The 24,333-nt window shown below is 34.9% G+C and overlaps 2 protein-coding genes across 3 annotated transcripts; both read left to right on the top strand.

Moving 5' to 3' along the window:
- Positions 1-13,648: 13,648 nt before the first annotated feature.
- LOC132068341 (proline transporter 2-like) lies at positions 13,649-19,582 on the top strand. 2 transcript variants are annotated; one of them, XM_059461914.1, is made up of 7 exons: positions 13,649-13,957; positions 14,935-15,159; positions 15,290-15,384; positions 15,709-15,898; positions 17,661-17,785; positions 18,333-18,548; positions 19,091-19,582. In XM_059461914.1, exons 1-7 carry the CDS (start codon positions 13,825-13,827, stop codon positions 19,466-19,468), a joined length of 1,362 nt encoding a protein of 453 aa, XP_059317897.1. In that variant the 5' UTR covers positions 13,649-13,824; the 3' UTR covers positions 19,469-19,582. The 2 variants fall into 2 exon arrangements, with proteins under 2 accessions (XP_059317897.1, XP_059317898.1); XM_059461915.1 differs by having other exon boundaries at positions 13,808-13,947.
- Positions 19,583-22,621: 3,039 nt separating this feature from the next.
- On the top strand, positions 22,622-23,938 carry LOC132066318 (putative late blight resistance protein homolog R1B-16). Its single transcript, XM_059459649.1, has one exon. The coding sequence runs from the start codon at positions 22,622-22,624 to the stop codon at positions 23,936-23,938; it is 1,317 nt and encodes a 438-aa protein (XP_059315632.1).
- The last annotated feature ends 395 nt before the right edge of the window (positions 23,939-24,333 follow it).

Here is a 24,333-nt window from a genome sequence, read left to right as displayed (position 1 = left end):
CTCGATTAGAATGAAGAATATATATTTGATTTCATCTGTTGAAATATTGAATTCAAGTTGAGTTCATAATTGAGGTAACAATGTTTTCACTGCAACCTTTTTATTTTTCGCCTTTTCTGAAATTTTGAATATACGAAAACTCAGATTCATAGATTCAAAATATTATTGTTTCAGCTAAATTGAATATAACACATTGCTGTATTCGAAAACAACAGGATAATGACAAGCGTAACTGCGTTGATCCGTCATTTTGGTTTTTGGAACGATCGTGAACTATTTTATGAATTACAAAATTGATGTTGTTGTATTTCGATAATTGCAATTACGATGAGTTAGTTTCTACGATTACAAATCAATTAGGCGTGATCTTGTCGGAAAAACTATTTCAATAAAATATATTGTTGAAGGCGATTTTCAACCAATTGAAATACACAACGATAAGGAATTCGTGTGTACGTTGAGCTTAAGAGAGAAACGAGTTTTGGGGATGTATCCAATGTGCGTTAGTATTCATGATTTTGATGTTGAGGATGATGCAAGCTGGTAATCGTATTATTAGAGATGATATGCGCAAATTGGATATAGCGAGAATCGGGATGGTATGGAAGTTTGTGATTCTACAGAAAGGTTGTTCTTGTTTGAGAATGATAACAATTTGGTAATTTCGAAACCGGAAGGAAAGGAGTTTTTGTCAATCAAATTTACCAGGATAAGGAAACTTTGAAAATTGTGATGACGAAATATGCAATTCGTGAAAGATTCAATTTCAAAACAGAGAGATCGAATGCTATAAGGTATGACTTTCTAAATGTATTCTGGTAACTGAAAGTGCAGATGTATTTTTGTTATATTTGTACTATATTGAGATGATTTGTTAACTTGTTTATCACACTGTTTATTAAAAAAAGTTTGATGCAATATATTTCTGATATATTTTTTGTATATTTCTACTGTATTTAATTGATTTAGTATGTACTATTTGCATTGTATTATGTAGCTATACTCTGGCATGTTGGTCGCCGGAATGTAAATAGAAGTTCAGAGCATCGAGAATTGGGGATTCTGAAATGTTCAGGATTAGATTTTTCGATGACGAACATACATGTTCGTTGAAGGACAAGGTGTATTCACAAAGACAAGCAACAAGTTGGTTTATTGGAGAAGCGGTTGTTAAAGTGAAAATAACTAACTATAAAAGGAAGGTCACACCTGGGGATATAATAGGTGATGTCAAAAATGAATTCGGCGTAGATGTTTCTTATATGATGGCATGGAGAGCTAGAGAGAAGGCTATAAAAGATTTGAGGTGACCTACCGATTCATACAAGAAGTTGCCGGCATATATATACATCCTTGATAAAACTTATCCTGGATCGCTTGTTAAAATGCATAAATCACCAGAAAATGAGTTTATGTATTTGTTTGTAGCACTCAAAGCATTCATAAAGGGATTCGAGTGTTGTAGACCAATAGTTGTAGTGGATGGTGCACACCTTAAATCAACGTATAATGGTACATTTGTGTCGGCAAGTACTTTGGATGGAGCAGGTATGTGTAATTCTATTCTATAAATGTTTTTTTTATAAATACGACAATATGCTATTGATTTGCAAATAAAGCTGCTAAAAACATACTCTGAAGATATTGCTGGTATTAATTTGTGAATAATATATGCTGAAATACACTGTAAATATGTGGTGAATATATTGTAAATATATACTGTTGTTTTATAAATAATGTTGCTAAAAACACAGTGTGAGATCAAAATCAGTTAAAATATGTGTTGAATATATTATAAATATATACTGATTTTTGTAGGTAATATCCTACCACTAGCGTATGGTGTGATAGATTTTGAGAATAATAAGTCCGGACGTGGTTCTTTGAATTTGTTCAAGCAAGCTTATGGTGTTAGGCAAAATATGTGTGTTGTGTCCGACAGACATGAAAGCATAATACACGCAGTTTCTAAGGTGTATCCTACTGTTCCTCATTTGGCTTGTATATGGCATTTGTGAAAAAATGTGACAAAGCAATACACAACAAACAGTGAGGTGTTGAGTCCTATATTTTATTCACTGGCAAAGGCATACAGCCAGGATGAGTTCAATAAATTGATGGAGAAGATTGGGAATGTTGATATTCGGGTAAAACGATACCTAGAAGATCTTGGAAGGGATAAATGGTCTAGGCTTTATTCACTGTTAACGAGAGGATGGACAATGACTTCGAATATAGCCGAATGTATTAATGGAAAAGCTGTTCTTTGCAAGAGAGTTACATATTTTTGATTTCTTTGAAGATGTTTGGTAGATGGAATTGCACAAATAGAAAAAATGGTACCTACACATTCATAACACTGATGAGGCGGTATCAAGAGATGTTGTCGATCAACGATTACAAATCAATACGAATGAGGGTATCTTTGTTTGCAACACAAAATTTTAATCTATATTTTACTATATCTAATCTATATTCCCAATATGGTAAAACTGCTCAGGTTAATGCTTGTTTATTGGTTAAATGGTTCTCAGGTTGAAGCGTCAACTGAATATGTTTACACAGTGAATGATGGACCGAGGCGTTTCATAATCGATTTGAAGAAGAAAACTTGCGGTTGCAGGATGTTCCAACTGGACGAGATACCGTGTTCTCATGCATGGGCAAGTATTGAAGAATAAAAATTTGGCTGATGCATATTATTCGAAATTATTCAAGCCGAGAAGCGAAGTTATGAGCACATATGATGTGCCGGTTGATCCTCTTCCCGATGAGACCGAGTGGAATGTTCCTAAAAGTATATCAGATGAAGTTGTTATGCCACCGATCTATAAGAGACCCACGGGAGTCCAAAAAGAAGAGGGACAAGCCATTACGGGGAGTTGATGATTGGTAAACGCAGAATGCTTGCAAGTAAATGTGGACGTCTTGGTCATAATAGGCGTTCGTGTGATAATCCGCCGCTCAATAAGAAGAATAAATAAGTCCATTTTGATTTTATTTGTTAAGACAAAATTTCTGTTAAAAATAAAAAATGAATTCATCTTGAATTCATATTATTCTAGTATGATTGTATTTCACATGATTGAACATCCGATGATTTTCAATGTTATGCTATATTGGTGGTTTAATGGGATTTGGAAAGTCTACTCTATGTAAACTGATTTGACCTTTTGTTTTGGATTTATGCTTTAATAGTTATATTTCGTATATATTTTAGTTGCATTTTGTCTGATATTTCATATATATTTTACATATATTTGAAGTGTATTTAGATGAAATTTTAACTTTTGTAACAGACTGTACATTAAAAATAGACTTATGGAATATATCTAAGTTATATTTTCTGTATATTTCGACTTTATTTAAATGATTAGATATACTACTTTGTTAAATGAATACATTTCACAGAAAATGAAAATGAAATTTATACATTGAAAAAATAACATACTTGAAAGAAACAATAATATAAAAATCATAAGGTGGTGTTCAACATTAATCATCCTAAAAAACATTACTGCACATGAAACGATATGTCCAAAATAAAAAAACAGCAACAAAAGTCGCAACCAACTATGCTATTGTTCAACATGAAAATAAAAAACACAAAAGACTTGGTGGCCTAATCAAGATCCTCTTTATCAACCGCATCGTAATCAAGCGCGGTCTAATTGGTCTTGGAGGCTCCTCATTATCACTTGATGCATTGTTGTTTGACTTATCCCATGCATAGTCGCATAAAAGGGCACCATATCTCATACGGAGTAACTTTTCATCGAATTCGGTTGGGGGGACTTCACTTGAGCTCAAGTATTCAGCAAAGGCTGCCACATACACACCACAATCCCTGAAAAAAATGATCAAAAAATTTACTGATCAAAACCCAAGAAAAAATAGATGTATTTATTGTGTTTTTTGTTGGAAGAGATTCTTACATGCTAGCGGGAGATTGTCTACATTCACAATGTCAAAGTTGTCGGTCTGTTCTCTGTAAGAAGGATGTGTGGCAAAATCTATATCCGCCTTCTTCTTATAGAAATCAGTCATTTGTAGACTGTGTGTGACAAGAGTAGCCAACATTTTCATTCCGGCTCTAACGACAGCATCATGCCCCAACTCGGTATAAGTTGTATACGTAGATGCACCTGTTTGTAAAAAGAAAAAATACGAAAAAAACAAACATATAAATTTTGTAGAAAAATGAATGATTTTTTCAAAGGATGATAGCACACCTGTCAGTGAATGATATCACAACCAAAATCCAGTGATTTTCCTCTTTTACGTTGACAGGAATTAATACGTTGTCAACAGTATACTATGGTACATTAGCCTGACTGTGCCGTTAATGTACTCACACAATTTATCTTCTATCGACACACATGTGGATGAATAAATTTCAGCAACTAAAGTGTGAAAAATACAGCTGACAGTGGTGAATCTATAATTGTTGTTACTGCGATACTTCCCTTTCTTGCGTAGGTAGTAGAAAATAACGTCAATATGCTGTAAAAATATCAATTTAGTGACTATAATCAATAAAACTATTGCTGTATATATATTAAATATAGCAAAAATACAATTCTGTATACTTAATCAGTACTATGCTCAACTAATAAATTAATGTCTCAATATTAAATATAGTGCAAATATAATGATAAAAATACAATACAGTCTTAATGTAAGTACAAAATTGTGTTCTATATATATATATATGTCAAATATAGTGAAAAATATACTCTAGATACATCGCACTGTAATTCTATTATAAAACATAAAAAATTTAGATAACAAGCAGAAAGACATCAAACCTCATCAGTCCAAATTTGCCCATCCATAGATAACAAGTAGAACCAGTTTTTGTCGGATATGGCTGTAATGCTTAAATATAACCGAAGTTCGGCATCCGCAGGATGCAATCCTTCCTTGTTCTTTCTGTAATGATTTTCCTTTGGTTTCCTGTATACCAACAATGGAAAGAACATGCGTTAAGTTTATTAAGAATTGATTTCTGGAAAACTAAAAAAATAAGTTGTGAAAATAATTACTTTTGTCGTGCGATTTCAACGGATCCTTCTCAAGCCACTTTTGATATTCTTGAAGAAACGAAGTATCTAACGAGGCATTGATAGGGTGCTCAACAAATGGGTGTTTTTCGATAAATGCAAGGATTGATATTTTTGGCGGAGAAGAACATTGAAAATTAAATTGGGACGGGTTGTATTTGCTTGGTTTCCTTTCTCGGGGCGGCCCTGGATGGACAATGATTTGTTTTTCAGGGTTTGAAAGTTGTGCAGTCTCACCACTTGAGCTTTGACCCGCATTTGGTTATACAGGAACTTGTTGTCCAGTTTCATCACTTGAACTATGGCCGACGATCGGTTGTACTTCAACTTCTTGTTCGGTTTATTAGTTGAACTTTGTCCGAGTTGTTAGTTGTACTCAAGTTGGATTGGTATCGAGAATCATCCCGAGAGATCGTTACCGGATTATCGTCGAATTCGAGGTCCTTAAACTTGACAAATCGGCTTGATCATCGCGTGGTACTGGAGGAGGACCGAGAGGAATAACAGATGCTAAAGGACAGTTGACTAGCAAGTACGCTATCATTTCCTCTGATGCGGTAAATTCAGCATTAGCATTCTCCATATCACCAATTTGCTGAGATTCCTGAAATAAAAAACGACTGGTCTTTGTCAATTATTGCTTATCAAAAAGATATGTGATTGGCACTTAAAAGCCACATTTCAGTACTTACATCAAATTTTAAATGGATTGGTGTTATGGGCACTCCATCTGTTTGTGCATCACTTTTAACTCCGGTTTCTTTATCCACATCAACAACAGAAATCGGATCATTAATTGGCAACCCAACTGCCTCAACCTAAAACAATAAAAATATGGTTCAAATAAATTTAAAGGCATCAGTAAAACAAATACACATATATAGCACTGCTATAAAAGTTAAAAGTTTCATATAAATATAGATAAAATATATCTGAAATATAATCAACATAAACCAGAATAAGTAACCTTGAACATTAATGAGTAGTTAATTAGAAATGAGGAGAACCAACTGCCAGTTAAAAGAAATGAGGAGAACCAACTCCTCATTTCTAATTAACTATTCATTATGTTCAAGGTTACTTATTCTGGTTTCTGTTGACTATATTTCAGATATATTTTGTCTATATTTATATGAAACTTTTAACTTTTATAGCAAGCATATATATGTGTATTTGTTTTACCGATGCCTTTAAATTTATTTGAACCATATTTTTATTATTTTTAGGTCGAGGGCACAGCTGATTGCCAATTAATGATCCTCGTTGTTGATGCGGATAAAGAACCGGAGTTAAAAGTGATGCACAAACGTACATGGAGTGCCCATAACACCAATCCATTTAAAATTTGATGTAACTACTGAAATGTGGCTTTTAAGTGCCAATCACATATCTTTTTGATAAGCAATAATTGACCAAGACCAGGCGTTTTTTATTTTTATTTTTTATTTCAGAATCTCAAGAAACTCGGGTGATATTGAGAATCGCTAATGTTGAATTTACCGCATCGTAGAAATGATGGGGCGGACTTGCTAGTCAATCATTCCCTTAGCATCCGTTATTCCTCTTCATTCTCCCCGCACCACGCGTGATCAAGCCGATTTGTCAAGTTTAAGGACCCCTCTAATCCGGACGATAACCCCGGTAACGATCTCTCGGTTGATTGATTCCCGATTCTCGCATACCAATCCAACTTGGAGTACAACTGGACAAAGTTCAACTAATGAAACTGAACAGCAAGTTGAAGTACAACCGATCGTTGGCCATAGTTCAAGTGATGAAACTGGACAACAAGTTCCTGTATAACCAAATGCGGGTCAAAGCTCAAGTGGTGAGACTGCACAGCTTTCAAACCCTGAAAAACAAATCATTGTCCATCCAGGGGCTGCCCGAGAAAGGAAACCAAGCAAATACAACCTGTCCCCTTACTGTCCCAATTTCAGCTCAGCGGGTTCTTCTGCCAAAAATATCAGTCCTTGCATTTATCAGAAAAAACACCCATTTGTTGAGCACCCTATCAATGCCCCGTTAGATACTTCGTTTCTTCAAGAATATCAAAAGTGGCTTGAGAAGGATCTGTTGAAATCGCACGACAAAAAGTAATTATTTTCACAACTTATTTTTTTAGTTTTCCAGAAATCAATTCTTAATAAACTTAACGTATGTTCTTTCCATTGTTGATATACAGGAAACCAAAGGAAAATCATTACAGAAAGAACAAGGAAGGACTGCATCCTGCGGATGCTGAACTTCGGTTACATTTAGGCGTTACATCCGTATCCGACAAAAACTGGTTCTACTTGTTATCTATGGATGGGCAAATTTGGACTGATGAGGTTTGATGTCTTTCTGCTTGTTATTTAAGTTTTTTATGTTTTATAATAGAATTACAGTGTGATGTATCTAGAGTATATTTTTTACTAGATTTGACATATATATATAGAACACAATTTTGTACTTACATTAAGACTGTATTGTATTTTAAAAATATTTTCTTTATTATATTTGCACTATAGTTAATATAGAGACATTAATTTATTAGTTGAGCATAGTACTGATTAAGTATACAGAATTGTATTTTTGCTATATTTACGAGTATATTTCACTATATTTAATATATACAGCAATAGTTTTATTGAACATAGTATTGATTATAGTCACTGAATTGATGTTTTTACAGCATATTGACGTTATTTTCTACTACCTACGCAAGAATAAGCCATTCTGCTCAGATTTTCAGAATGGCTTATGCTGAAACAGCTCATGCTATATGGATGGATATAAATTCAAGAATACAAATTTGGTGAGATTGACAAGATCACTAGCACCCGGCCTCTACTCGTAATGTCGAGCTACTCCGGGATTAAAACATTAATTCAATCTTGGATAGTGTAAATACTTCTAAGGTAGTTAGATGTGCATTGGCAGTTTGTTCTGATATAGGTTATTTGGGATATAGAGCCCGTTTGCAAGGGCTTATGGCTTTTGACCTATAAGCCGAAAGCCATATATTTTGTCAATAACCTTATACCAATAAATCGAATATTGATTAATACGTAATCGATCAAACACTACTTGAAAACGTCTCTTCTACTCCGAAACGGACTATTCCAAATGTTCCTGGAAATTCTTGCTCCCATTGGACCGTCTCGGAATTCTAACTTATGGGTATTGACTTATTTTTTTTAAAGCAACTTTTTATCTTACACAAACACTACAAAAGTGCTTAAAAACTATTTTGGCTTAAAAGCACCTAAAATAAGCCAATCCAAACAGGCTCATAGTCTAGTTTTCCATTGGTGATTAATGGAAAAGTTAGTTACCAAAACAAAAAAAAAAAATACGCTTAAAATTCAAACTACCCGATACGCTATATAATAGCAAGTATAAACACAAAATGAATAACAACAAGGTAAACTTAATTCACACATCAAAAATTCCATAAAATCAATCAACTATGCTTCAAATTCAAACTAATCTGAACCCTCTATGTAATAACAAGTTAAGTATAAACATAAAGAGAACAAAAATAATTTACCTCTTGTATCCAAGAACTGTTCCTCTAGTATAGAGTCTGTATGAACAAAAAAGCAAAAAAAGTGAAGTAAAAATGTGATTATTTTTATAGAGGAATAATTACTAAAGGGAATGTAAATTGTAAATGAGATGATTTAATTACCTAATACGTTCTCCTTGGCGTCCCTTCACCATTTTCGACTTTGGTGCTGCAAACTAACGAAGAAGAAAACCCTATAACCCTTGACTGCAAAAGAAGGATATTATTGGGTGGATCATTAATATTTATCGAATGAGAGATGGGCTTCAGGCCAATTTGTGTAATTCATTGGGCTTGATTGATTTGGGCCGGATTAAGAAGAAGGTGGTCAGGTACCTTGTTAAGAAGAATGAGGGGTCGTTTGGTTGGTGAGATAAAGGATGATAATTCTGGGGATAAAATGTACGATTATTTTATGTTGCGGTTGATTATGGGTATTAAATTAGGACCCGTTTTTCCATGAGAATTTTTTACTTTTTTTAGAATTTTTTTCACTTTTATTTGAAAATTAGCGTTTGCCCGTGAAAATTCCAAATATAACTGAGTGTAGTATTTGATATTTGAAAAACACCTAAAACCCTTTTTTCATTTTATCATCTTTTTCACTTTCAGTACATTCAAACAACCAAATATTCTTTGCAAAAACTATAATCAAACGCAACTCCATCTTGAACTCCAACTTCAAAATTTCAAATAAAGTGAAGATATTTGATTTTCATGGGCAAACGCCTACTTAGTCCCAGTAATATTTTATCCCACTATCCGTACTAAAATGATGAAATTAAATATTCCATATATAAGGTGGAATAGCTAATCCCATGAGTTATCTCAATCTATGAGATATTCTTTTCTATCCCATCCCACCAATCAAACGACCCCTAAGAGATAATTCCGGCCAATACTTTTCAAGTGATCTAATTTATGAAATTTGGTCCAACTCTTTAGTTATTACCAGTATAACTAATTAACTCTTCAGTCTTCATTGTCTCTGTCTTGATTTTGTGAACAGGCTTCTCACCTTTTTGAGGCTTCCTCCAACCGCTTATTATTATTATTATTATTATTATTATTATTATTATTATTATTATTATTATTATTATTATTAATCTCTCCCTCCTAGAAGCTCTTTCGATTTACTTTCTTTGTGACTCGAATCATAACTTTTAAATTGGAGGTGGGTTGTTCGCTCTCTTATACCGCTTATTGAATCTTTATTATATATAAGCCTTTTAACTTTTCACGTGATATATCTTATTTTGTTACCTTATAAGATATGTTCGTGTCATAGACCATACTTACATGTGCTTAGCAAGTAACCATAAACAATCCAATAAAAGCAGGAGACAAGACTGATTCCCCCTTTTATTACAATAATAATAATAATTAAAAAAAATTTGCAATAATTCACAATGATAGTGGATCGTATAAATAATAATAAAATTCATTCGACGAGAAAGATTAAAATGACACGTCTCATGATACTTTACCTGGAATCTACTTAAATTTTATTTCAAAGGGTGATCCTATCACATCACATAAACAAAAGTCACTATCGCAAAGAAGAAAATCTCCCGTTTCAATATGAATTCGTCGAACCTGATTGAGTACAACGAGAGCTCGTTTGGCAGGAGGTTTAGCTAAAATAGTCGGGGATTGTTTGGTGCATGATATAAGCTGAGATATTTCAGTATTAATTTTTTATACCATATTTGGTAAAAAAGAAGAATCTACAAATAGAGTATAAAACGAAGTACAATTTTAAGGATGGAATATCCCACCTTATCCCACTAATTTTGGGATTATTTTTTTCCCATCTCCCAGATGGAATAAATTAGTCCCAGAATTATAATTTGTGATAATTTAGTGCGTCCAAACGACCCTTTATGATATTAGATATGGTATTATTTTATAATATGTTTGGTTGACATTTTGGGGCAGATATAACTAATACATGGATTATTTAATACACAAGGGTGTATTATCTTATCCCACCACCACCATGGGATAACTTATCCATGGATAAAAAATTAAAATGACAAAATTAGCCTTGTTTTGTTTCAAGAAACCTATAAAGGTCAAGCATCAAAGGGTATAATTGTAACAAATTATTTCTTAATTTTTAAAAATAAATAAATATTCAAATGATATCTTTTGTATCCAATTTTAGTGCAATGAACCAAACATCCAACAAAAATAATCCTTGTATTACTAATTCTTGTATTACTAATCCCGACATTTCTAATCCTTGCGTTACTAATCCATGTATAACTTGTCTTTGAACCGAACGACCCCTAATCCATGTGTTACTAATCCACGTGTTAACAACGTGTTACTAGTTCTATTCTGTTTTAATTTATATGACAATGTTCGAATTTCGAGATTCAAATAAATTCCTTGATTGTAATTTTTTTTTATGTCTATAAAATATTTTGAAGCATTGATTATTGTAACTTATATATATATTTTTATATTATTTTTAAATATAAATATTTTTTAAAAAAAGATTCTATGTCCAAATGTCGGTCAAAATTAAGTAGTTTAAATCTAGAAAAGCGAAAGTGTCACGTAAATTGAAACAAATGAAGTATAAAATAAGAGCAAATAGGAATGTAGACAAAGCAAATAGGAATGTAGAGATACCTAATCATTTTTCATGTGTATATTTATATTACGGAAAAGGGTCAGAATTCCTCCTGTACTCTCACAAATAAACTATATTTGCCCTTCATTATACCTTTTAGATATATTTACCCTTGTCATCCAACTTTAGGGGCATATTTGACCCTGTACTCTATTTTCGAGTCATATTTACCCACTCCCCCAACCTTTATTTCCCTACGTGGAATTTTCCCCTAACTTAAACTATAAATAAACCAAACTACTCCCCCCCAACCCGAGAAAAAAACCCCAAGTTGTCTTCTCCACTACACCCCATTTTTATTTTATTGAACAGTGTTGGGAACGTTTTTGATGATCGACAAATGGTTTGGATCAAAAGAGTTGGATCAAATAAATAACACGGAACATGTGCTAAAAAATGAACCACGTACAACAGTTTCATGTTCCATTCAAGAGTTTGACTGCTAGTAAAACTCTTTGAATCTAGGAGTCTTGAATAAGAATAAAGAATCAAAGGAATATGGGAGTCTTTAGGAATATTTTGGATAATTTTTGCACGAAATAGAAACTCTAAATGCTGCATAAGTTCAATTGCGAAGCACGGAGTTTGCCTCCAATTCAAAAACTTTTTTCTCAAGTAATACTTATCCTAAAAGTGTTTGTGTTTAACTAACTTGCTTTCACTTGTTATTATAAATATTCAGGTCCTTTTATTGAAGAGATTCACACACCTATATTGAAAGCAATGGCAGAAATCAAAGCATATAACGAAGATCAAGCTTAAATTTGAGTCTAACCATTCAAGTATGTGACTGATACGAAGGACCAGATTGAAGAACTTGTTTCATCTATATGTTTCATAGTTTCTTCAATTTTAGTTTATTATATTAGGATTGTTATTGAGTAGTACCTATTTTCAGCTTTCTTAGAAGCATTGTTTAGGTTATTATCTAAAGAAAAATTAGCTTCAAGTTAGGGGTAACTTGGAGGGAGTTGCGCGCGACTTTCTTCTTGATTGGATTAAGTTAGTTCCCAGGTTGTAATTGTTTTTGTAATTTGAATTTAGCTATAATCTGGTGATTGTAGGGGCAAGGGATTAGAGGTAGTCTCTTAGGTTACAAGTGTTTGTAATCTAAATTCTGGTGAGTCTCATAGTTTTAGTGACGTTTGGGACAAATCCTGCAGAGCTCTTGGTCATGGTTTTTCACCCTTGTGAGGCGGGTGCTTTTCATGTAAAAATACCGTGTTGTTACTTTCTTTGTTTATTATTATTCCACAAATTGATCTTAGAAACAAATAAAGTAAATTGGTCCATCACTTAGGCAGAAAATCAGGCATAATCCAACTCACCTCCTTTTATGTTATTTGGTCGTGCAAAGTATCAAACAACCTCTCCCAATTTCTCTTGGAAAAATGGCTTTAATGGTTTATTTGACGTGGGGGTGGGGGTGGGGTGGGGGGGGAGTAGTTTGGTTTATTTTCAATTTAAATTAGGAGAAAAAAATCCACGTAGACGCACATAGGAAATAAAGGCACGACAATGAGATTTAACAAGAAGGGTTAACATGTTCCGGAGATAGAGCATAGGGGCAAATTAGACCCTAAAATTGGATGATAAGGACAAATATATCAAAAAACTGTAACGAAAGGCAAATATAACTTATTTAAATCTGACTCATTTCCGTTGATACTAATACACAGAGGGTGATAAAAAGATTGTTTTAAATATGACATTAACCATTGACACCGTTGCAAAAGTAGTTACAACCATAATGCTGAGGAGTAATTTGAGGAGTGGGACATTCATAAAATATAATGTATTTCAAAATAGTTTTAAATTTATTTATATATATAAGAGATTTCCATTTTTATATAGTTTGTCTCTAAGTAGGCGTTTGGCCATAGAAACTAATTTTTTTTCCACTTTTTTTTTGAAATTTTGGAGCTGGAGTTGTGTTTGGCCATATTTTTAGAAATTATATTTTTTGTTGAAATGTAGTTATTTTGATTGTGACAAAATGCAAAACTTGAAAAACAAGTTTTTCTTGTTTTTTAAATTCCGGAAGTTGTATTTGGAATTTTCATGGCCAAACGCTGATTCAGAAAAAAAGTGAATTTTTTTTTCGAAAAAAAGTGAATAATTCTTATGGCCAAACGGGCCCTAAGATTAATTTATGCATTTCCCTATTTTCAAATTACGTAACTTAACTGTCTCTTTCGCTAGCGACACATCAGATTTTTCATTTTTCTCACCCAATTATTGGATCAACTGAACCAATCCCACCTGTCCTTGAAAATAAAATAAAAAATAAAAAAAAATAAAAAAAAAACCCACTATCCCAAGCAACAACTGAAAAAGAGAAAACAACGCCACAGCCAAGCACCCATCACTATCCAATCATGGGACATGCAACTTGTATTACTACAGCGGCACTACAAAAAATATCTGGAAGAAACAGAATTTATTTTATATCATACAAAACAGAGAAAGTGGAAAAAAATCAGCACCATAGCTGATCAAGAGGCTATAGAGTAAAGTCTCACTGCTCTGCTTTGCTCTTATAGCCTCTTTCACATCAGAATCTAACGATGTCATCGACATCGTTGGATCATCCACTTCTACCAAAAGTGCACAAAAATGAAATTAGTGGCCTAAAACCAAATCTGACTTCTAAGTTAGTGGCCATTGGTATTCCTAATACCGCCCACCAAGTTAGTAATGGTCTCTTTCTCTTTTGCTCCCTATTTGTGATGTTCTATTTTTTTCAATATCAATTCATTTTTTTTTGTGAGGTTATGTGCCGATTGTGTAGCTCAATGAAATTAGTGGCCTAAAATCAAATCTGACATCTAAATTCTTTTGCCTTTGTTGTTCTAGTTTTTTGAGATGCCAAATTAGTATTAGTATTGATATTTCTAATACTGGCCACCAAGTCAGTAATGGCCTCTTCCTCTTTTACTCATAATTCATGATCTTCAATATTTTTTACTATATTTTTGTGAGATAATGTACCGATGGTCAAGCTCAATGAAATTAGTGGTCTAAAACCAAATCTGACATTTAATATAAAATTTTATAGTGACATCAACTTGTCGAGCAAAACGTTGAAAGCTGCTTAGAAATTTAAAAGAAAAAAAAAAGACGCAAAAGTGCAGTTAGTGAGGGTCGATCGTGCGACCTTAAGGGATTAAACCCAACACTTAATCGGTGATCCACTTAGTCTTATTTGACCATGTGCTCCTTCCGTTAATATTAGACATATTTTAAGAATTATATACATAAAATATACCGAGTTTAGTCGGGTGACCATAGGATCACGTGACCCATTTTTTTCTACATAAATTCGCCCCTGACTCCCTCCATTCCAATTTATGTGACACTTTTCATTTATCGAGATTCAAACTCTGTGAACTTTGATCAAGATTTTAAACTTATATTGACATGAGAAGAATTGTAATTTATAGTACTTTTATAGTATATTTTTTGAATATTTCAATTTTCATTTTAAAATATTTAATCTGATTAAAATTAGCTTCAAAGATTAGTCAAATTAACTGTCGATAAGTGAAAAGTGTCACTTAACTTGGGACATGGGAGGGTTTGCTGTTTTCTTGTATATTTAGTTCTCTTATGATTCTTGCCTTGTTTCCTTTAATCATGTGCTGATTATAGTAATTCGCGTTCATTTCAAACCACAGATTCATGGATTCAGGTGGGAATTGTTTTGGGCACTGGCATCAACAGTGCCTTTGCTCTCGGATATGCTGGCATAATTATGGTTCCTCTAGGTTGGTTTGGTGGTGTAGTTGGTTTGATTTTATCATCAGCTATATCACTATATGCTAGTACTCTTATCGCTAAGCTCCACGAATATGGGGGAAGGAGGCATATCAGATATAGAGACCTTGCAGGATTCATTTATGGTATGTGTTGCTGAAAACTTATCAAGTACATAGTCAAGCGTCTTACATTGATCACGTTTGATTTGCTTCTTCTGTGATTTATCTGGTTTTGTCCATTGGTTTAGCTGAATGGGATTTTGGCTGATAACAGGACAGACAGCCTATTCGCTTGTCTGGGCATTGCAGTATGCAAATCTTTTCTTGATAAATACTGGATATGTCATTTTGGGTGGACAGGCCTTAAAGGTAATTTGCCTCTGTAACTTTCCAGGTCACTGAGAAGGTGTGATAAAAAGAACAAGGACAAATAAAGGGAAAGGAAAAGGAAAATATGATGAGAAATAAACTGTGCTTTGTCAAGTACACATGCACGCTTCATTGATTGGTTCGCCTTCTTTTTTTTTTTTTTTGCCCAGCACCAAAGTAATTCTGAAGTATTGACAGTCAATTGATCTTGACATATTCATTAATATCTTTTAGTTCATGGATTTGATGTCCAAGCAACTTAAATATGATTCCATTAGCTTCTTTGGATTTTCTGATGGAATGATTCCTGTAACTTGATTGCAGGCTTTCTATGTTCTCTTTAGGGATGACCATCTGATGAAACTTCCATACTTCATTGCACTGGCTGGGTTCGCCTGCGTCCTTTTTGCCATTGCTATACCCCATTTGTCAGCTTTAAGGGTTTGGCTGGGGTTTTCAACATTCTTCGGTCTAGTGTATGTTTTTATTGTGATTGCTTTGTCTCTTAAAGACGGTATGCTCTCCTTCCTTTATCTCTTGAGCCAACTGCATTAATTTAACAGACAGCTGTTTCGGGAAATTATTCCTTTCTGCTGTACCTTTTTGTTGAAAAGTAAAATTGATCACATCTTAGTGTATGAATATGTGGTTCGCCTCTAGGTTCTCCCAATTCTCCTGTTTGGAGATTGATGAAAAGCCTATTGTTGCTCCTTTTTTTGGGTTCTGAGGGGTGAGGCCGTGAGGGTATTTTTGGCACCACAGAGATTACCTGTTGTATAAAGAATTTAAGTCCTAAAAATGCTCAATGCACAATTGAACCATCAGTTTTTGGGTATTCAGAGAGTTCATCGCGAGCTGACTCTGAATGCAATTCATTCCAATTTAAGTATATGGGATAGACTCCTAGTTTGTTACCGGCGTATAGTGTAATCTCTTCATTTGTCTAAAAGTTCCAATTAGTTACTGTTTTGGAAAGCGGCGTATAGTGTAATCTCTTCATTTGTCTAAAAGTTCCAATTAGTTACTGTTTTGGAAAGCAAAATTTGCCTCCTAAAATACTTTGTTGAACCTACTGAACTTGATTGTGATACAAAAATTAAAAGCAACAACATGGAGATCATTTCTTCAATATAGGGCGTTCTCTAGAAATTGGAGCATGCTTCCATGCAAAATATTAATTTTTCTCTGATTATGCTTTGATAAGTTATGACACTTCATAGTTTTGATGATCGACATTTACACCAAGGACCAGGTCCTTGATCAGGTCCCCTGGGCACTTTACGAACGTGACAGCTGTAAAGCTGTGGCACTGTTCCGACTTGCAGAGCCACAACGGAACAGTAGCTGCATGTCGGGTAAAAGACAAGGATCATTGCAACGTCTCTATCTATATCACATGCCACTCACATGATCCTCACATGCTCTCATTGGTTCCCTATATAAACAACATGTTGGCATTTATTTAAACTAGCACTTCAAAATATATTATTCTCATTGTTGAAAAGAGCAGCCGCCACTGTTTTCTCTGAGCTTTCAAGATCAAGACTAAATAACTCCAAGGACCAGATCCCAAGACTGAAGATGTCTTAAGTCCTAGGTTCTTTAGTCTTTGTCTTCTTGGTCTAAATATTGTAAACCTACACTTCTTTAGGAAGGACTTTTGTAGGTATTTGGTTTATTAAGCTTTTTGTATAAACGCCTGACTATAGTTAGTTATGGTCAGTTGAGGTTCAACTAGAGTTAGTTGAATAGTTTAGTTCTTGGCTAGAGTTAGTCAAGAGAGTGCTTGCAATAGAGTTATTATAAGGGGAGGGATTAGTGGGCTAATTCCTTGGTTGCAAAAGGCTTGTAATCTGAAAATGTTGCTCAGTTAGTGAAGTTGGAAATCCTACTGGTGTAGGTCGTGGTTTTTAATCCTTGAGCAAGGAGTTTTCCACGTAAATATTGTGTCTCATTTACTTTCTGTTTTTGCTTGAGGGAACAGATAAGGAACCTGGTCCCTTATCTGTTTTTTGGTGGACTCTTAGTTTTTACCATGTTTCTTGTAACATTTTCTGTCTTAAGTATTAGTCCTCTTACACATAGTATCAGGGCCTGTTTTATAAAGTATCACAACATAGTGGTTCATTTGGTTTGTCTGCAATGGAAAGCATAGCCTTGCTCTCACAGCATTTTGCTTCTCTACAAAAATCATGTTTGCCCTTTCAATCTTGTAGCACTATATTATTAAGAGGGATGCTGTTATGGTTCATCCTTTTAAATATCGTGAATTGCAGGTCTTGAGGCACCTCCTAGAGACTATAGCATTCCAGGAACCAAAAGCAGTAGGATTTGGGCAACTATTGGTGCTGCTGGTAATCTTGTTTTTGCATATAACACAGGAATGCTTCCCGAGATACAGGTAACTGACCTAGAAATTGAATAACTTTATTTATGCATAGAAATTTTTGGTCAACCACCTGACTTATTATGAAGTCAAAAGTAGCGAATTACTTGACATGAGTTGATAATTGATAATTTAAGGTGATTTTTTGGATCTCGTTCTATTCATTGTGTCCTTTGGAGTGAAACAAAATGACTTAATTAGCCACCATGGTTGATGTAATTTCATTGACAAACTAACGGTTTACTTCTGACTGATTGGCTCTAAAGGTCTATATCCATAACTTACTGTTTGGCTTCAACTTTGATGTAAAGAATTGATCGAACAATACAATGAATATCTGCTAAAAGAATTGGACGAGAGAGATATCTGCTGAGCGAAGTGGTGCAACATTCTACTAAAGAGACTCGTTTAATTGTGAATGAAGGATGACGATTATATTTCTGCAGAGAACTTTTCAAGTCTTAGCACCATTTCCTTACATACAGATACTTTTGTTTGTCTTCTGAATTTATTTTCTCCATTGTTTTTAATTCTCACAATCTCTTCTTTCTTTTTCTTGTAGGCTACCGTGAGAGAACCTGTTGTCAAGAACATGATAAAAGCCCTCAACTTTCAGTTTACTTTAGGCATTGTTCCAATGCATGCTGTTACTTACATTGGATATTGGGCTTATGGATCCAATGCATCTTCCTATTTGCTGAACAACGTTAGTGGTCCCGTTTGGTTGAAGGGAATGGCTAATATTGCTGCCTTCTTGCAAGCTATCATCGCGTTGCATGTAATTATCACTCTGCTCCAATCTTATGACCTTTATACAACAACTATTTTCATGTTACAGAATTCAAACAGGGAAACAATTTACCCACCACCTACGCAATAGATTCATACGATATGTCTTTAAATAAACTGTTATCAGTCAACCATAGTTAACTACTTAATACCGATTCTCACCTCACCTTTTCTTACACTAATGATAAAATAATGTAGTTTAGCGTAAACACTCGGTGTTGGTAAGTTTTTTCCTTCAAACAGTTCAAGATAAGAAGGCGAGCCTTGGAGCAACAATAAATTTGTCTCTGTTTGACCTATATGTCACGGGTTCAAGCTGTGGAATCAGTCACTGAAGCTTGCGTCAAGGTAGATTGCCTATCATCAAACCCCTTTGGGTGCGACCCTTCCCCGGACCCTGCATGAACGTGGGATGCTTCATGCACTACATTGCCCTAAGCAGTTCCACATACCACTCATTTGGTCCCTCATATACATACTATGTCTAATTATTTTTTGCATACTGAAAGTTGCTTCTATTTATGATCCCAGATATTTGCAAGTCCAATGTACGAGTTCTTGGATACTAAGTACGGAATTAAAGGGAGTGCACTGGCTTGTAAAAACTTGGGATTCAGAATTATTGTTAGAGGTGGCTATATAGCCATTACAGCTTTCCTCTCTGCTTTGTTGCCTTTTCTGGGAGACTTCATGAGCCTTACTGGAGCTATCAGTACATTTCCACTCACATTTATACTTCCAAATCACATGTACATTGTTGCTAATAGAAAGAAGTTGTCATTATTACAGAAGAGCTGGCATTGGCTCAATATTTTTTTCTTTGGTTGCATATCAGTTGCTGCCTTAGTAGCTGCCTTAAAGCTTATCGATGTAGACTCTAAAACCTACCATGTCTTTGCTGATTTATAATGTTATTTTTCAGCATTAGATAGAGGGGATAATGTTCTCATATTTGGGGATCATTTTTATGTAAATGTTAAATTATTCAGCTATAATAAATATCTTCTGATTTTATACTCAGAATGGTAAATGTACATCCAGTTGATAGGTGAACTAACATTTGGCTACTATTGAGTATTATAATTCTTCACAAAAATACCCTAAGATTGAGGGTACTTTTATACCTAACAGTGGAAGGAGGGTATTTGTGAGTCATTTTTCATACATTAGGGTATTTTTGGCCCTTTTCCGTTAAAACATTTCTTTCAAGGGAGTATTAATTTTCCCAAGAGACTTGCCAAAAAAAAAAAAAAAAAAAAAAGGGTGGGATTCCTGAAAAAAGTGGTTGTTTCCAAGTATTTAGGATATGGCAGCCATAGCAGAGGAAGAAGAAACCAAAACAATGGCTTCAAGAACAGAGAGAATTTTGAAGAGAAAGCAGTCGAAGAATCATTTTCGCACTTTGTACAGTCTCTTCCTCTTCAACCAGACGACAAATTGTCCCAGCTCGGATCTGTTTTATCTATTGCTGCAATGCCTCTAGTTATCACTTCTGATTATTTTTCCCATCTCATCCGATGCCCGAGCCGTAAGGGCAGAACCAAGTTAGAATTACGGGTTCGGCAAAACTCAGTAGCTTTAGCTCAAATTTTGTATTTATATCCAAAATTAAAACTTAAAGTTGTCATAACAACTTGTTTGGATGGTTGTTACCTATTATATTATATTGTGCTGTTAGTACAAGTACAATGTTTGTTTTGATTGTTACTTGAATTATATTGTATTGTATAATTAAATCCATCGTTATATAACAGCGGAAACTCTCATTTTATGTAACGACCGGTTTGGTGTGATCACATCGTTACCTTTTTTTTTCTCCTCATGTTTGTCTTTGCTTATTATCTAATAATCCTATTTTGTCCTTTACCCTACCTTTTTATAATAGTTCTATACAATACTCTACTCTTCTTTTAGGTATATCCTGATGTGTGAGTGTGACATTATGTAAGGACGAGAAACGATATAATAGGTAACAACCATCCAAACAAGGTGTAAGAAACAAGTATTTGTGGTCCAGACTTGAACTTGATGAACAATTTTTATTAATATAACAATGCACATACTGTTGATTGAAATTTGCTTTTTAAAAAAATGCTATTAATTAAAAGTTTAGATAAAGTCACACTTTAGCTGTCTGGATGTGCAGATTCCCAGTTATTCGTGGTTGGTGTGCCTGTGTTTTATTGAGCAAATTGTCTATCAATCTTCCAAATTTTATATAAAGGGCAGCCCGGTGCACTAAGCTCCCGCTATGCGCGGGGTCCGGGGAAGGGCCGGACCACAAGGGTCTATTATACGCAGCCTTACCCTGCATTCCTGCAAGAGGCTGTTTTCACGGCTCGAACACGTGACCTCCGGTCACATAAAAGAACTTTCCGGTTACGCCAAGGCTCCCCTTCAATCTTCCAAATTTTATATATACATACATATTTCCCCAGTCAAAGATGAAGCTGGGATTTTGAGTTTATGGGTTTTGAATTTCAAAAAAGTCAGCTTACTCAAGGTTGAATAAATTTTTTACACATATTAAGTGGATTTTTAAACACAAATACGGGCCAAAGCTGGATAGGCTTGTAGCTCGGTCCCTGTTCTCAGTTATTAGTGGTGGAATGTTTCAGTGTTCGGGTCAAATCGTTGCTGGAACAAGTCAGATTTACACTGTGTTCATACTTCATAGTCCAAAGTGTAAGATAGTGAGAGGAAAGTGATGAAATAGAATAGGTGTTCTTCAATTCTAAGCCAGACCCTTGGGAGAAGCAAATGATGGATGAAGCAAATGTTGCTCTTGAGTTTTTGCTTGAAAACTTGGAGTTGCTTTCAGAAAAGCCGTGCTCCTTTCCTTGTAAGCTATTTGGAACTCTGTTCCGATTCTCTTTTCCGAAACTTGAAATCCAAGAGGGACATATTCTCCTTCATCTGAATTCATCCAACATCAGATGAAGGAGATTATGCAACCACGATACGTTGCTTTTGCAACGTTCATCGGACTCCAATCACCCTTCAGAAATGCTTGGTCCATGTGCTTCTTTTTAGATTCCTAGCTGCTAAACATAGACGATCACTTCTGTCCTCAAACGAAAGAGCACTTGTTGTGGCTCTTTTGGAGGATATCAGATTTATAAGGTCTATCTTCGCAAAGTTTCATAAAGAAGGCATTAAAATAGAGCAACTCCAATTGTTAAACCATGAAGCTAGATACTGGGCTTCTATGGCATTAGATGCTACTGATAGTTTTTTGCTAGGCCGTTATTTCTCTCCTTTGGCCTCAGAACTAGATTTCTTCAGGAAGTATTTCAATACCCTCCGAAGAGAATTGTCAAGGATAAACTTTTCAGATCCTTCTCATGCTCCTATTCAAGGTGTGATTGAAGGAAATTCTTCGAGATACACATCAAGCAGGGGCAACAGAGAAGGAGAAGGAGAAGAAATGCTAGTGGGTTTCGAGAAGGCTACAAATGAAATCCTGGACAGGCTTTTTAGCCGAGATAAGCAAAGAGAAGTGATCTCTATTGTTGGCATGGCTGGTACTGGTAAGACAGCCTTGGCTCAGAACTTGTACAATAATCAATTTGTTTCTCGTCACTTTTCATTTTTGGCATGGAAAGTTGTTTCTCAAGCATTTCAAAGGAAAAATATACTGTGTGATATTTTGAATTATGCAACCAAAGATAAACACACACTAAGCTTCATGGATGAAAGCGATTTGGCAGACAAGTTGAGGAAATACCTCTATGGAAAAAGATACCTAATCGTCATTGATGATGTGTGGCATGATAATGTTTGGAATGAATTAGAAAGTTGTTTTCCAGAAAACAACAGTAGAAGTAGGATTCTGAGGACAACTCGGATAAAAGAAGTAGCAATCGGTGCTAACCTTTGCAGGTCGCCCTTTTACCTCTCTCTTCTTGGTCAGGTTGAAAGTTGGACTTTGTTCCGTCACAAGGCATTTAGGGAAAAAGGTGTCCTCCATTGTTGGAAGCCGTTGGAAGATAAATTGTTAAAAGATGCAGAGGATTACCACTTGCTATTGTTGTTACAGCTAGACTTCTTGCAAACAAGGAAATGACAGTAATGAGCTGGAGCGAATTTGCCAAAAGCATGGATGCCCATCATGATGACCAAGAAGTTTTAGACCAATTCATGGGCACATTAGCATTGAGTTATGAGCACCTAGCTTTTCATTTAAAGTTATGCTTTCTTTGTTTTGCAATATTCCCAGAAGACCATGCGATACCTCTTAAAAGATTAATACTATCATGGATAGCCGAGGGATATATAGAAAGGGTTGACAATATGAGCCTAGAAGATGTTGCAATGAGTTATTTGATGGATCTTGTTGATAGAAATTTAGTTATTATTGCCAAGAAATGGTCTAACGGTGAAGTCAAGGCTTGTTCTGTTCATGATATGCTTAGAGATTTATGTATCAAGAAATTTAAGGAAGATGAATCCTTCAGGGTACTTCACTTGTACAAATGGGTTCATGACAACAATTCCTCCAACCTACAGTGTTGGAGTCGTCACCACTCTATCCAAACCTTATGTGTTCATTCTCATTGTAGTTGTGGAGCTAATTTTCATGAGCATTCCTGTGCACCATATATCCGAATCCCCTTGCATTGTGGATCTAGATTATCTTTATATAGATTCCTCCGATTGTTGGATCTAAATGATGTGACATTTCATGGTTTTCCCACATTAGCATTACAGCTAGTGCATTTGAAGTACTTGGCTCTTCGTGTTAAACGTGTTGGGAGGCACAGACTACTAATATATAGTCTCTGGAACTTGGAAACTTTCATTCTTAGGCATGGAGGAGAGACTGATTTGATTCTAGGACGAGGTATTTGGAAGATGGCAAAATTGAGGCATCTATATGTCTATCCTAGTTTCGCAATTGAAATGCCTTGTGATTGTTTTCCAAATTCTCTGTTGCTTGATGATATGCAGACCATGACCACATTGAAATTTTCATTTCTTATCCAAGAGGTGCTAGCAAGAACTCCTAATATTAGAAAGCTGGGAATTTATCTAAATGAGAAGGATTCTCTTTCCCTTCTTGATTTCGCAGGCTTGAATCATCTCGAGACATTGGAAATTAACTGGTTTAGTACTCTGTATAGCAAAGTGCCTGTAGGCATTCCTAATCATAAAACATTTCCTCCGAACGTGAAGAAGCTCACACTGACAACTGGCTGCTTGGAGTGGAAGGACATGACAATCATTGGATTGTTACCAAACCTTGAGGTTCTAAAAGTGAGATACAATTGTTTCAGCGGACCAGTTTGGGAAACATGTGATGGAGGGTTCTGCAATCTCAAGTTCTTGGAATTGTGCAATTTGGACTTTAAACAGTGGATTTCTTCTGATAGCGATTAATTTCCGGGTCTCCACTGGTTGGTGGTGATAAAGTGTAGGCTTCTTTCTGAGATTCCAGATAGCTTTGGAGATAGTTTGAGGCCTCCATAGGTCAATGTGATAGTTGAACTTGAAAAATACTATTCATAAGGATGAGATGATTCATTAATAGGTTGCATTACTATCCTCTATCCCCTTAAGAAATTGAAAATGTAGTATTCGATCTAACATACGTTTCATCTCATTTCCACATTTCAACCAGTTCAATCTGAAAACTGTTCTATAGTATCATTCATCCGATCTATATAGTCAAATCTCTCTGTAACGGAATCATTTGTCTAGATTTTTTTTTTGGCTGCTATAATGAAATGTTGTTATAGAGAACATATAATATAATGTAACATAACATAAAAAAT

This window comes from Lycium ferocissimum, chromosome 8, assembly GCF_029784015.1.
Source record: "Lycium ferocissimum isolate CSIRO_LF1 chromosome 8, AGI_CSIRO_Lferr_CH_V1, whole genome shotgun sequence".
In the NCBI taxonomy this organism is placed as follows: domain Eukaryota; kingdom Viridiplantae; phylum Streptophyta; class Magnoliopsida; order Solanales; family Solanaceae; genus Lycium; species Lycium ferocissimum.
This window is presented reverse-complemented; position numbering and strand designations above follow the sequence as displayed.